This window comes from Onychomys torridus, chromosome 11 (assembly GCF_903995425.1).
Source record: "Onychomys torridus chromosome 11, mOncTor1.1, whole genome shotgun sequence".
NCBI classification, from domain to species: domain Eukaryota; kingdom Metazoa; phylum Chordata; class Mammalia; order Rodentia; family Cricetidae; genus Onychomys; species Onychomys torridus.
This window is the reverse complement of record NC_050453.1, coordinates 32,094,554-32,110,307: the sequence shown is the minus strand read 5'-3', so window position 1 is coordinate 32,110,307 and position 15,754 is coordinate 32,094,554. Positions and strand designations below refer to the sequence as shown.

The window sequence follows — 15,754 nt, the reverse complement described above, 5'->3', positions numbered from 1 at the left end:
TTTGTATAGGTTTGTTCATAGAGGCGTTTTCATATCTCTGTTAGGCTGAGGCATCACCCTTTAATTTCTACTTTACTATGAGTTTTCTGCATGGATGTGCAATGCTTTAGCTGAGCCTATTGAAATAATCCTGTGGGGTTTGCTGTTTTTTAAGCCTAATTACATTAATTAATTGCATTATATTAATTGATTTTCAGGAGTTAAAAAAAATCTCACATTTCTTGGATAAAACAAGATGATTCTAGATTCATGCAGAATTTAGAACTCAGGGTAGCTAAAATGGTCTTGAAACAACAAACTAGAAAAGTCACTTTCTAAATTTACAAAAATAATACTAGCACAGAGCAAAGATGGTATTGGTACAAAAGTAGAAATAGCAATCAATTAATCAGAACTGAGAATCCAAATATAAACCCACATAGATACAGCAAATAAAATTTTGATGGGGATTTTAAGAACACATGAGTCACAAAGAATAGTCTTTTAGACAAATGATGCACAACAGTTGGTTGTCTGTGAGTAGAAACTGGATCGTTATATAATATTTTCATTTTAATTATATGCATGTGTGTGTGAGTGTGAGTATGTACGTGTGAGTAGTGTCCACGAAGGCTGGGAGAGTGTATTGGAGCCACTGTACTTGAAGGTACAGGTGGTTGAAGCCACCTAATGTGGGTGTTGAGAACTAAACTCAGGTCCTCTTAAAGAGGAGGAAGTGCTTTTAACCACTGAGCTATATCTCTAGTCCCCTAAATGGTTCATTTCATGACAAAATAGGCATACATATAATATTTGTACATGCAGAAAGAATACACACAAAAGGAGCATTCATGATAATATGATACTATGAACTTATATAGATGGATTACAATAAGCAAATATCTTGTTGGCCTAAGAAAACAGTGTTAAAAATCTATGTGCATGCAAGACTTCCTTTCAACGTAATCAAAGGGATCAAAGAATGATGGACAAGAGAGCATTCTAGAGAGAAATGCAGGTAGCTGCTCATACCAGAGTGGCTGTAGAAGTGGTTTTGTTGCTACATCTAGTGCCCAGGAATAAAAATGACAATTGCCATGGAGTGTGCACATCCCCACAGTAAACATCTTCATTAATTACCTGCTTTAGAGGTGACAAGCTGCAGTACAAGAGGTCGTCTGGTCACGATGCCTGATCCTCGAGGAAGAAAGTCCCTGAAAGCAAACAAGAAATAATAGATGAAGACATTGAGGGATTTTAAATTGGGCTCCATGGTAATTCTTCTAATATCCAGTCTTTCAGTGTCTTCCCCGTCTGAGGAAAACTAGACCCATCTATGAAAGCGGTGTTTACAAAGTTCAGAGAGGAAGCTTATGTCAGCAACTGGTCTGTTATTGCATAATGCCCTCACTAAAATGTACCTCTCTTTTACCTAGGTGGGGCTCATAAAGCCTTGCCTAAGTTTCTTCATGTTGCCCATTCGTTTTCACTTTCAGAGAAATTACATTCATTTTAAAAATGGTCTGATGCTGAAATTAATCTCAGAACTTCTGAAAACTGCAAAATCAGTATTGGCTTCAACATCAATATTAGCACCATCAAATGCTGGCCATTATGAAGAAGGTGAATTAAACTGTATTTTCTAAGTATCCTGAAATTTTTCATCAATAAAAAGACCAACAAACTGTGGTCTCAAAGGGAAGCAACTACTATATCATAGAAACTAGTGGGAGCTGGAGAGGTTGGCCCAATGGTTAAGAGCACTGGCTGCTCTTCTAGAGGACTGGAGTTCAATTCCCAGTGCCCACATGGCAGCTTGCAACTGTCTGTCACTCCAGTTCCAGGGGACCTAACATCCATGGCAAAACACCAGTGCATATAAAATAAAAATAAATAAAGAATAAATAAATTAGAAATTAACACTAGAAAAAATATTGCAATTTGAGTTTTTCTTATTGTTCCTATTAAGTAGGAGATTCTTGGGAAAGATCATGTTGAAAATGACATGTTAACATAGAATACACCACACTAATAAACCCGCAGTAAAGAAAGCATTGCATTAAATTACATAGGCAACATCACATGCGTTGTTATTGATTCTACAATGTTGAAGAATTCATAAACACCTGCATCACAGCCTTTTGTCTGTGTTGGTGTTTTGTTTGATTGCTGTTATGTACTGGGGATTGAACTTGGAGCTTCAGATATATTGTGTAAGCACTCCCCCACTGAGCTATATATATATCTGCATCCTTCTTTTCACTTTTTATTTTGAGATAGGGTTTCATTAAGTTCTCAAACTGAACTTGAACTCACTCTATATCCCAGACAGGCCTTGAAATTGCCATATTCTGGCCTTAGACCTTGCCTACAGTTTTTATGCAGCTTTAGAATACCCCATACCTAAAGAAAGAATGTTACAGAATTCTATTCAAAATAAACTGACTCAATGACTCAGTCTTTCTCAAAAATGAAGTTTAAGGACCATCTAAAAGTTAGAATTCCAGACACCCATGACCCAGCCTCAATGGTGTGTATTCCTAGTACTCGGGCGAAGAAGTGGAACTCCCAGGAGATCTTAACGTTGGCCAAGGTTTGCTCAACAGCTCCAGGGGCACACTGGTATGTGGAAGACACAGAGTCTTCAGAAAAAGCTTTAACACAATGAGTTTCAATGCACAATGACTTACGAAATGGACAAAGGTCAGAGCAAGTGCTCCAAAGCACAAGCCATCAGAGACACTGATACTCTCAGTGGAGAGTCATGAAGATAAAATTAAGCTGATTTTCCTTTATAACTGTTGTTTTGCAAGTACTAAAATATATTCTGAAAAAGCTCATCATAATGAACAGTCCCTAAACTAACTTAATGACATATTCCTTAGCCCCAAGGGATGAGAACCATGTTGAAGTTACTATATGCTGTTGAAATACAGGAAAATGAAAAAGATGTTTGTGTTTGAACTAAAAAAAAAACCACTTGAAATAAATAGTATTTTTTATTAATAAAAAAATACATTGACTATACATAGTGGTACACATCTATATGCAAGAAAGGTGAGGCAGGAGAATCTTGAATTTAAGGCCAGCTAAGCTGCACAGGGAGACTCTGCCTCAAACAAAGAAACAAAAGCACAGAACAGAGCATCTGTGTTCTGTGCCTATAACCAGAAGGGAAGAAGTTCATTTGAAAGTCAAAATGAATGGAGGGAAAACAAGACACCAGAGTAGAAAGCTGAAAAAAAAAATATGTGTTTCTGTGAATGAAGTTTAAGCTTTACAGATGCCAAAGACAAATGCCTGAATACTGCTGTTTAAAAACTGAAATTTTCTTCAATAAAAGAGGAATAGAGGGAAAGAAGGAGGATAGATGAGATGTTGACATTATGCCCTCACACAGGAGCCTGTTTCTCCTCCTGTCTGTGGCTGGACTTTTACAGCAACTCTACTGTAAACAATTGACGTAAAATAGAATGTATATAACACTTTCAACAACTAACAGTTTGCAGGCATCTGGATGAAAGGAAACTCACTGATACACCGATGCTTTTCTCTTCTTTTTAATCAATCAAGCCTGATATTACATTATGAGGAATAAGTGGATTCAGACATCCAGCCTGCTTCTTACTCACAGCCCTATCTCTAATATATACTCTCACCAAAGATGAAGACATTGGGTAACCAAATCTGTCTACCTGGAATCCTCTCCTGTTTCAAAGGAGCCTCTCTGTGTAATAAACCACTAGAGAAAAATCTCTCTCTAATAAATAAGTGGGTGGTCAATCTAGTACCCTGAAAATGCATCTCTTTCTGATGACCCAGCAAAATTAAAACCATATGCCCAGAACCTACCTGTTGTGTGAGCTGAGGATCTCAAAACAGAGACAGAGAATACTTATTTCAACACCAGCTCCACCATTGCACAGGCAAAATTCTCTCTAAATGTGTTTAAGTAATTCTAACTACAAACCAGATCATATGGCTTAAATTAAATGAAGCATATGACAGCCCATTAAAAACCCAAGTACCATAAAAATGCACATCCATATTGGCATCATTATTGCTACTTTATGATCATAATGTGTTCCCTCTAATATTGTAGCATTCTCTTACAAAATGCCCTAAATCCCTATTTATAAAATGTTATCACTTTATGAATTGAATATGAGATAAGGCACCACAGACCCCCATTTGAGCTACCCTCTTGGTGCAGACCAGCTGCAGTGGTTTGGAACACTCGGTTTGTTATCCCTGCCTCCATCCAAACCAAGCCAGGCACTGACACAAACAATCTTGAATAATTCATTAGCCACTGAGTGCAATCATCCACTTGATTTTCATTTCTTCTGTGCAATAGACAGTTGGCTTTTTGTGTCTCATAAGCATGTCTTATGGGGAGATGAGTTTACTACATTAAAGTAGGGGAGCTAATGGCTGCACCTTTAGTAGTACTTTTAATTTAATGCAAGTATTTTCTTCATTATAGTCTAATAGACACATATGGAGAGATGAGAGGTACCAGAGACCCCATATAAACCACACACACATCAATCAAGCACCAGTCTATCCAGTATTCACATATGTTTTTTCACCATAAGTTCATGCTTTTCTTACTTTCAATATTCCTAAGAAAAAAGTAAAAGCACAATTCCAATCATCTTATATATAGAACAAAATTATAGCATTTCTTACGGGCTTTTTCAGAAATTTAGTTGCAAAGAAATATTATTTTTTTCCAATGGGCAATGGTTGAACTTGGGAAGCCCCAAACAGCTACTGTCTACAGGAGACTTACACAAGTTTTCCTTCTTGACATCAAAGAAGTATAGAGATGGGTTCCTTCAACATAGAGGTAAGTGACCATTAACCAGATTGTTTGTTTAATAAGTAAATGTCTAGCACCTTTTTAGCACTAAACATGGAGTTATAATTTATACTCTCCTAATTCCTGTAGCTGATTCTGTGATATGTAAGCTTGGTCTTGAAGGAGACCTACATAGAAATGACGAGACTAAGCATGGCAGGTGCTGCAGATAAGCTCTGCACAGAGTATAGGGTCAACACAGAGCAACTAGTATCTATTCTGTTTGCATGACATAATTTCAGAGAGGAAACGTGAAATAGGAGGCATTCCACAGTTTAATTCAAAGGCCTGGGAAACCAGTGTAGAATAGAACAGTAAGTAACTAAATATTGATGGTCAGAAGGAGACAGAAAAGGAAGTGGACCACAGAATGTTCCTTAGGGCTGTGTGTGCCTGTTTCCATGAAAGTAGCAGAGACTGGGGGGAGGGAATTGTCAGATATGCATTACAGAAAAGAAAAGAAAGTGCCAAAAAGGGGAGAGATGTAATATTAGGAAAACAGACATTGGCCAGTCTTCAAGATAATGGGAGTTAGGTCCAAGACAGTAATGATAGGAAGAGAAACTAAGTGGCAGGATTTAATGGCTGCTTTAATGTGGGATATAGGGTTGTGGAAAAGTTATGATAAATCTCACAGTGGTCTACCAATCAAGACACAAGATTCAGGAAGAGAAAGGTTTGGTTATAGATAATATTACCATCTACCACCTCTCTTTCTCTCATGCTCTTACTCAGTATCATATTTATATTATTATATTAAACTATATTTTTAAAATCACACCATATGAGACACAATGCACACATCTGTAACTCTAGTACTTGGGAGGCCAAGGATGGAGAATCATGGGTTCAAGGTCAGCTTGGGATATGCAGTTTGCAGTGAGACCTTGACTCTAAATTAACAGATAATAATAATAATAATAATAATAATAATAATAATAATAATCACACTAACTTCTCAAATTTGAATCAATACCACAGCAATTCAACTCATTATCACCCAATGTGTTTTTCCTTCTTCATTCCTGGTAATACCCCAACATCATCTGAATCCATCTGGAAAAGCAGTACTTGGAAGCCAGACTCCCTCCATAGGCCTCTGTCACCGGCTCCAAATCAGTCACTAAGTCTTGCTGCTATGCCTTTTAAGCATCTCTTCAATCATCCTTTCTTCTTCCTTTTAATCACTACAGGTAACCAACAAGTAGACTACAATAATCTCACAAGTAAATTCTCTGAACCCAGTTGAGCACTGTCCAAGCCAGCCTTGAATTCAGCATAAGTCCCATATCGTCATTTCCAGGTTTTCAGTCATTACATGACTTTCCATTGTCTTTGGAATGAAAACCAAATGTGAGCATCGCGTACGAAATATTTTCTCTCTTAATACTTCCCTAAGGACATCGCAGGTAGAAGGCTCCTTGCCTTTCATTTAACCTTCTATTTCAACAAATATGCAACGCATGCTGACTAATCTAAAAAGCAGTGGAACCATAGAAGGAAATAATGCAGAAAAAAAATCCCTGCCTTCTCTCAGGAACTCCTGTGCACTTGTCCCCTCGGCCTTGTCCCTTTGGCATGCATACTTAGGACCTCTCCTGGGGATCCCCGCCCCAGCAGCTTCCTCTAGCCAGCTTCTACTAGAACTTCACCACTCAGCTCTGTGCAGTGTGTCTTTCCGTGGGTCCTTCCTTAGCTCCCCCAAGCCAAGCCTCTGTCTAGGCTCTCTGTCAACACACACTCGTCTGTTCACAGATTTGTCCCATCAGGCCCATGTGTTCCTCCAGGGCTCAATTCGATGCCCAAGTATTTCATTAAATGTGTTTAACACTTCCTACCTCCTCTTTTGGGAAGACTATTGGCTGCTTGTTAGAGTCTTAGCACACAGGGGAAGCAGTCTTGAATTTACTTCTTCAAATGGAAAAGACCTAAGTGGCATTATACAGAAGAAAGAACAGCAGAAGACCTTGCAATTTACCCAAAATTGACTGGAATAATTCAATTTGTTATTTTAATATGCACATTTAAAATAAAAAAGTATTCACCAAAGTACAAAGTATGGAACACAGCATTGACCCATATTACTCCCTGAATAAGGACATGGAATGGATTTGAAGAAAGCAGGTTTTTTGTTTTGTTTTGTTTTGTTTTGTTTTGTTTTTGTTTTGCTGGAGCTGAGGACCGAACCCAGGGCCTTGCAGGTTTTATTAATCCAATAAACAACATACTTCTGAAAATTAGTTCCTAAATTTAAAAAAAAAAAATTCTCTTAAAAGTATTCCTTCAAGTATAATTTTCTGTTCTCTGGAACAATCCCTGGGGCTAACATCTCCAAACACTTCACAAAGGTGAAGAGGGGAAGAAACAGGGATGGAGGAATGCAGAATAGAAAGAAGCAGAGATAGAAGCAAACACAAGCAGATTAGTACTAAACACTACCCACCCTGTCTGAGAAGCACTGAGGTCCTGAACCTAATTCCACCACTGAACACAATGTGCTGGTAAGGGCTTCTGTGTTGGCGTGCCTGAATCCAGGAGCCCTGCCAACCACTACAATGCCACTTCAACTGTAGGAAGTAATAGCGCCAAGAGCCACAGATATTTTTGGAAAATTTCCACTGCAGTTTCCATCCCCCACATACATTATCGGCCACGTTAAGGAGGTTATCACTTTTTTATTTGTAAAAGATCACATGTTGCTGATGCTAGTTACTGTATGAAGTGCCAATTATCAACATCACTGCCCTTGGAAAACATGAGAATACAACTACAGAAAGAATGTTGCTTTTCTATATCCAAAAAAACAATATTCATCCACAAAACTCGAAATTTCTAAGCAATACATTTTCATCAACCCAATCAATCATGAGTCGATAGTTCCCACTGAAGCATGTAGAATTGTCAAGTTTCTGTATCCAAGATCTAAGAACTGAATGAAGACAGTCCTCAGCTTACAAATATTATGCTTTACCCACCAGAGTACTGTCATTCAGGAAAAAAAAAAAATGACTTAGTTACCAATTTTTAGTACCAGACTAGCAAGTCTTAGTACAAAATAGAAATGCACCACATTTTCCCCAAACCTCACATCATATCTTACTCTGTTTAGCTAATGTGAAAATAAATAGCAGGAGAGACCACTAAGTAGGCTGCTAGTTGCCTAGCCAATGCCCATTTTTCCTTTCTTATTAATACAACCCAAATTTCACTTGGGATGGCAACATGCCTAATTTTGACAAATCAATCGGCCAGGATCCCCCAGACTCCCTTGCAAACTTGGTGTCCCTCACTGTGTTCTGCACGGTAAGAAGTCTTTGGAGACTGCTAAGTGACATCAGATGGTTCCTGTAACAGAGTCTGAGTCGCCCAGACATACTCTTTGCCCTTCCTCTTCTTTCTTCTTCCTGTTGGTTATCTGTGATTGCAGTGCGACAGTAATCATATCCGTGAGGCGAGGCAGGATGATGCGTAGATAGAAGCCACGTGCCCCAAAGCAGAAAAAACACATCAAAAAGAACCTGGGATGGTAATAACATTACAAGTCAGGGAAACCAACCCGACACATCCCAGGCAGGAGAGGGAGTGAGAGATGCTTTGCTTTTGGCCAGTGTTTGCAATTTGCTTTGCATTGCAGCCTCCCTATGAAAACATTGATTCCTCCCATCAAAAACTTCCCTTTTAAAATTGGATGTCAGAGATGTAGGTGTATCAGCAGATTTGGTATACACATTTGTTACTTAAACTTAAATGGAAGATTACTTCAGAAACCAATTTTACTTCCTTGGAGGACATACCAGGCCTATTAATAATATTTTATAGGCTAGCAAATAAGAGAACTCAGAATATTCAACATGCATGTCTTTCAGCCATGTTTTTCTGTAGACTTTCCAAAGGAGATGAACACAGAGAGAACAAAGTCCCATGACTTATGCCTCAAACCCGATGCATTTCCTTTCCAAGACTGAAAAGATGGTTGGGGTCAAGTGAAACCCTCCCCCGGCCTATACAATCGACAGGGAACAGGCTTCTATTGCCATTTCCCATGAAGCCTCACTCAGCGGGTCTCAAGCCTCTGTATTTCCTCAGCAATGGCTAGAAAAGGCCTGTCTGGAGCAGACCAAACCTGACAATGAGAAGACGCAGGCACAAGTACTTTTTTAAAAAAGCTTTTATTGATAATTTTTTATTGATTCTTTGGAAATTTGACATCATGTACCCCAATCCCATTCATTTCCCTGTCCCTCTATATCTATGTTTCTCCTTTGTAGCACCCCCAGAAAAAAAAATTAAAACAAATATATTAATCAAAAAAACAAAACAAAACAAAACAAACAAAAAAAAAAAAACCTTTGCTCCTCCGACTTTCCTGCCTCTCTGTCACCTCTTCATTTGTCCGGTTGGTGCTGGGAGCTGTGGTGTGTCACACAGTATATACCATTTTGTCCAAACAGCTTTACCTGCAACTGTCTACTGCAATGAGGTGTTGATCTGGCTCATTTTGGTACACCATCAATACAGGAGCCTCATTAGACCTCCTCTGGGGTATCCTTTGTCCCAAGTTATGGAGATCCTGCAGCTCTAGTCCCACAGAACCAGTCCCCTCACTTGCTCCAGCAAGTCGTAGATAGGGCAGATGTTGGGGTGGGCCAACTCAAAGCCTGGTTGTGGGCCTGAGTGGTAGTTGAGTTGGTTAGTCAGGGCCTCTGCTGGGACCACTCTCCTTAGACAAGTGGCCAAGCAAGCTCTCCTGTGCCCATGCCATCAGGGTCAGCTCTCCTGCACTCATGTTGAGGGGTGGAGCCAGTGCTCCCAGGTTGGGCAGGGTCAGCTCTCCTGCTATAGCAGCCAGCAAGGGGAGGAGCAGCTCTCCCAGGGCAAGTGAAGGGCCCCCGTGTCAGCTCAGCATGGCCCGCAGATTTCAACATGCATAGGTCACATGGGCCCCAGTGGTAACAAGGCCATGGGTATCAACACAAACCCCAGCTGCAGTAGGGCCACTGACCCAGACATAACCCTGGGCAGCTTGGGTCCCAATGTCACCATGATCCTAGGTGGCATGCATGCCACTCAGATCAGTGTGGCCCTGATGCAGCATGGCCCTCAGATACCAACATGGCTTCAAATGACAGCCCATTCCCTGGGCATCTGCATGTCCTTCAGTGGTAACAGGAGCCATGGACATCTACACAGACCTTGGCTGTGGTTAGGCCGTGACCCAGACATGGCCCTCAGCAGCTCAGGCCTGATGCCCTAAGTGGCAGTGCAGGTCACCCAGATCTGTATAGTCCCAGCTGCTGCATGGCCCTCAGACACCAACATGGCCGCAGGTGGCAGCCCAGACCCCAGCATCCATGTGGCCTTTGGTGGCAACACAGGCCACAGACATATCCACACAGACCCTGGCATTGGTAGGACCATGGACCCAGACATGGTCCTCAGCAGCAGCCCAGGCCACATGTCACCATGGCCAGGGTAGCAGCATGGGCTACTCAAATCAGTGTGACACAGTGGAAGCATGGCTCTTAGATCCAACATGGCCCCAGGTAGCAATGCAGACCCCTTCTGCTTGGCCTTCAGTGGTACAGGAGCCATGGACATCCACACAGACCCTTATTGTGGTAGAGCTACATACCCAGTCATGGCCCTTGGCAGCAGCCCAGACCCAAACATCACCATGGCCACAGGTGGTAGCATAGGCCACTGACAGCCTCTTCCTCAACTGAGTTCACTTCTTGATTTCTCTCTCTCCACAGCCCATGATCCACTCTGCTTTTCTCTCCCGTTTCCCCACCATATAATTGCTCACCATAGTGGTGCCAGATGGGCCTGGAGGTATCTTCCATTTGCCCTGGCCAAGCAGGGTGAGGCAGCCTGTCACACAAGGACATTGACACAGTGACTAGGGCAAGGCTGGTGAAGATAGCCCACTACGTTTCCCTCCCTACAAAGGCTTCATGCCCCAGTATCTACCCTTGGTGCTGGAGGTCTATCACTGGTTTCTTGCCACAAGACTAGAGGCGCGGGGGGGGGGGGGGGGGGGGGGGGTGTTGCCAATAGTGTGCATTTTTGTTTCTTACGTCTCTAAGATGTTAAAGGAAAAATGACATATACAAAAAAAAAAAAAAAAAAAGCCAAGATAGTACAGGTCAATTTCACCATTAAAACCCAGAACACACCAGGCGGTGGTGGGTGGCACACACCTTTAATCCCAGCACTCAGAGGCAGAGCCAGGTGGATCTCTGTGAGTTCAAGGCCAGCCTGGGCTACAGAGTGAGTTCCAGGACAGTCTCCAAAGCTACACAGAGAAACCCTGTCTCGGGAAAAAAAAGAAAAAGAAAAAAAAAAGTAAAACCCAGAACAGAGCACCACAGATGGAACACACATCCTGTTTATTTAAAAAAGAACAAAAATGACTTTCCAATTTACCTGGGAGTCCTCAGATGCAGCCCCACCTCTCTGGAAGCTCCTTCAATATCTCCTTAAACTTACAAGACCATCTGTCTCTCAAGTAATTTCAGGCTGCTTTGATGCCTCAGTGTTGGCACCTACCACAGAAGCCCTTCTCCAATGCCCCTTTCTTCGCCAGATTCTCTCTCCCACAAGGAATGTTTCCAGATGTGCCAGTATAACCAGATGTTCTTCCTCTTTGTTTTCAAGGTTCCAAGACCTCTTATCACATCCCTCCCTAGACAAGCTAGGACAGGACTATCTGTATTTGGCATAGCACCTGCCATAAACTTGACAAACCAATTAAACTCTATGCTTCAGAAATGAAAACTGGTGAATTCACTAGAGAGAAAAGCTTTATGGGATAAGTTGGTAAATAAATATAACTAAAAATAGCTGTTTTGAATCAACTGAATGGGACTCATGGGGGCTTGCAGAGATCAGGGAGCCTGTGAGTGTCTAATCTAGTTCCTCTGCATAGATATATCCTATACTCTGCATAGGGTATCCCGGTGTTCTTGTGGGATTCCTGGCAGTGGGGGCGGGGGCTGTTGCTGACTCTTTTGCCTACTTGTGGGACACTTTTCTTCCTACTGGCTTGCTTCGTCCTGCCTTGAAGTGATGGTAGTACCTGGTGGTCTTGTTATGGCTTGTTAGGCCGTGTTTGGTGGATGTCCCTGGGAGACCTGCTCTTTTCTGAGAGGAGGCAGAGGGAGGTTGATCTGGGAGAGAGAGGAGATGGGGGGATGGGAGGAGAAGAAGGAAAGGAAACTACACTCAGGATATAATATATGAGAGAAGAGTACATATCTGTCTTATGTATATTGTATTAGTCAGGCATTTCCTGACCATGACAGGTGTCTGGGAGAAAGGACTCTAAGAGAGAAAGAATTATTTTTGTTCATGTTTTGGTGCATAGCTAATTGGATCCACTGCTTTGGACCTCAGATAAAGCAGAGCATCATGGTAGAAAGGCTGTGATGGAGTAGAGCTGCTCCTTATAGCAGAAGAGTATGTCATGATCATGGGCTTCCTCCTTCTTCCTCTTTATTCTCTCTGGACCACATGTGTACTGATGCCAAACACACACAGGGCATGTCTTCATTCCTTGGTGGTTAATCACTGTATGAACTCTCTCAGACCCTCCCAGAGGAGCACTTTAACAATCTCCCAGGTAGCTCTTAATACAATGAAGTTAATGACAATAATCACTTATATGCTCTATTAATTATTTTCTTTCCTTAAAAGTACTTATCTTATATAATTGCCTTTCCTTCATAATCTTCTATTATTTACTGGTATTTTAAGGAAGGAAAGAATAATAAAAGAGGGGGAAAAACACTCAATATCAAACTCTGGAGCAAGCTGGCTGGAGAGACTAGCCGAATCGGTGAGTTTGACTAAGAGAACCTGCCTCAATGAATTAGGACAAAGAATGATTAAGGAAGATTTTTTTAGACCAACCTCAGGCCCCCAAATTCACAAACAAACATATGTATATTAAAGGGAGCAGGCAAAAGTACCTTGGCCTATTATTTTTGTAACTCATTTAGTAAAACTTATGTTAGCCAGAACTCATTTATTGGCAAACATCACCTCAGTATCACAGGGATATTCAGTTTGTGCTTACCTCTCTTAGTGAGCAGCTATGTTTAGCTACAGAAATACTGACATATTTGATACCAGGTGTTGTTTCAGATGTATTCAGCACAAACTTTTATTCTTTCTTTTTGTTTTTCTTCTTCTTATTTTTCTTGTTCTTGATCTTCTTCTTGTTCTTCTTTCTTGTTCTCTCTCTGTGTGTGAGTGCATGTGTGTACCTGTGTCATATATGTATGCCATTTTGACTTCAGACTCCATTTTACCTATAGAGTGAAATAAAGTTCAGGTTCCCAAGCCCTGGGGGAACTGAGAACTTTCCAATGGCTGACCAGTCTCCTTCCTAAACCATAGAAAGAGTCATTATGCATCTTTAGTGATCTAGAAACATTATCGCTGTTCCTAACAACAGAGGGAACAAATTAATCTGATTGGGAGAACTGAAAGGCTTGCATTGTATGTCGGTTGGCAATGATGGAACACACAAGGAAAGTCCCTAATCTTTAACTTCTGATTGGTGAAAATTGCAACTGTAGCTTGGCAACAAATATTTGTCATTTTTGTGTTTATAAACCCTACTTCTGCCCCTGTTCAGGGCTGTCAGAAGAAACAGGGCTTCTAAGTCCTTGTCCTGTATCCCTGATCAATCAGTGACCTGCTTATGTGGTGATTAATAAAATCTTTGGAACCCATAAGTGTTGTTTCTCTTCTTCCTTGTGCCACATAATGGGCTAAGTATAACAATATGTACATGCGCACAAACTTAGGTGAGTACTCATACATGTATGACAGAGGTTTTATTCATGGAATCATCATGCGCTACATTTAACTTCTTAAAATTGGAGGAAGACTTTTTATTATGCATGACTATAGACATTGCCATCCTCACATCCCAGTGAAAGGGAGTGATAGATTACAGAGAGAAACAACTACATCTTTTTAAATCATAGGGCAAAAGCCTAGATAGATAGGACGGAACCCTAAGACAAGAGGATGGTGAGGGGGGTGGGCACCTGGAGTATTGTGGCCTCATGGCTGAAAATCCAGCAGACTGTTGGGAGGGCAGAGTTTGTTGGGAGGGCAGAGTTTTAAGTTCTAAGAAGCCCATGACTGATGGAGGTAAGATCTCAGGAATGGAAGGACTCTTTTTTAAGGGAAGGAGCTGTTGGAGTGGTTAACTTCTCTCTATCTCTGGTGATCAGACATGCTGAAGAAATGCTCATCAAATGTTAGTAAGCTATTTATAATTGTAGTTCAGTCACAGTTTGCTTCAAAACACATTTAAAGCTCTTTCTTATTAAATAACTCTTTAAATAACTTGGGCTGATCACAAAGGTCTCTTTCTTGCACCTGAGACCTGTTCCTTGTGTCCCCCTACAAATTACTCTCTCTCTGTGTGTGTGTGTGTGTGTGTGTGTGTGTGTGTGTGTGTATGTGTGTGTGTGAGAGAGAGAGAGAGAGAAGAACAAGAAAAATAAGAAGAAGAAAAACAAGAAGAAGAAAGAATAAAAGCTTGTGTCGAATACATCTGAAACAACACCTGGTATCAAACACGTCAGTATTTCTGTAGCTAAACATAGCTGCTCACTAAGAGGTAAGCACAGACTGAATGGCCCTGTGATACTGAGGTGATGTTTGCCAATAAATGAGTTCTGGCTAACGTAAGTTTTACTAAAAGAGTTACAAAAATAAGATTTGGTTTTCCCAGCACTCTGCATATTTGAAATTGTAGAAGATATTGAAGTACTTGTAGTAACACCTGCAACAAGAGGTCAGAAAATATTACCTCCTTTTTTTTTTTTTTTTTTTTTTTTTGGTTTTTCAAGAAAGAGTTTCTCTGTGTAGCCCTGGCTGTCCTGTAACTTGCTCTGTAGACCAGGCTGTCCTTGAACTCACAAAGATCTGTCTGCCTCTGTCACCCTCCCAAGTACTGGAATTAAAGGCATGGGCCACCACCACCCATTGAAAATGTTAACTCTTTGGCTGTGGATTTCTCTAGAAGTCCAGTAGCAGAGAAAGAAGAGGGATTCTATGAGCAAGGGCATCAAGATCATGATAGGAAAACCTACAGAGACCACCAAACCAAACTAGTGGGAACTCATGAAATTTAGATCAACAGCTGTGGAGCCTGAGTGAGATTGGACTAGGCCCTCTGTGTAGCGAGACAGTTGTGTACTTGATCTGCTTACAGGGGGCCCCTGACAGTAGGATCAGAATCCATCACTGGTATATGAGCAGGCCTTTCGGAGCCCACTACCTATGATGGGACACCTCACACAGCCTTAAGGCAAGGGGAGGGGCTTGGACCTGTCTCTACTAAATGTACCTCCCTATGGGAGAGGCCTTGCTTTCTTGTAGAAGGGAAGGCAGGGGTGGATTGAGAGGGGGAGGCTAGAGGGGCAGGAGGAGGGAAGAGGGGGGAATCTTTGATCAGTATGCAAAATGAATACAAAATTTTTTAATTAAAAAAAGAAAATGTTAACTCATCATCACAGCCATCATTGTGTTCAGAAGCATAGTAAATTATCTTGATATTTGTTTAGTAATAATTCTTTGGTCATATTCTTAAAATGGATATCTCTCCAAATCAACAAATGGTGATAATCTCTTGCTAGCCATAGGCATTTGGGTTAAGGGTAAGTTGCATCCAATTAGTTGCAGTGTGTTTAAATTGTGGGTTGTATGAAAGGAAAATCGATGAAAATAATACCTAGATCTTCCACATTTTACCTGCATCCATGAGAGTCACTAGCTATCTAAAGACTTCAGTTCCTGAGAACTCTCTAGATTGTTCTGTTACCTTCCACAAGAAAGGGTTAATTCAAATATGGAATGATCTCGAAAACCAGCAAAAGACTCAGCACA

At 41.0% G+C, this 15,754-nt stretch overlaps 1 protein-coding gene across 6 annotated transcripts in view; it reads right to left on the bottom strand.

The window, feature by feature from the left end:
* The window catches only part of Dnm3 (dynamin 3), a 486,391-nt gene that overhangs the window by 406,433 nt on the left and 64,204 nt on the right, over positions 1 to 15,754 (bottom strand). For all 6 annotated transcript variants that reach the window (XM_036202803.1, XM_036202804.1, XM_036202805.1 and 3 more), the window contains exon 2: positions 1,120 to 1,193. In XM_036202803.1, the coding sequence (XP_036058696.1) occupies positions 1,120 to 1,193 (74 nt within the window). The remainder of the gene's footprint in view (positions 1 to 1,119; positions 1,194 to 15,754) is intronic.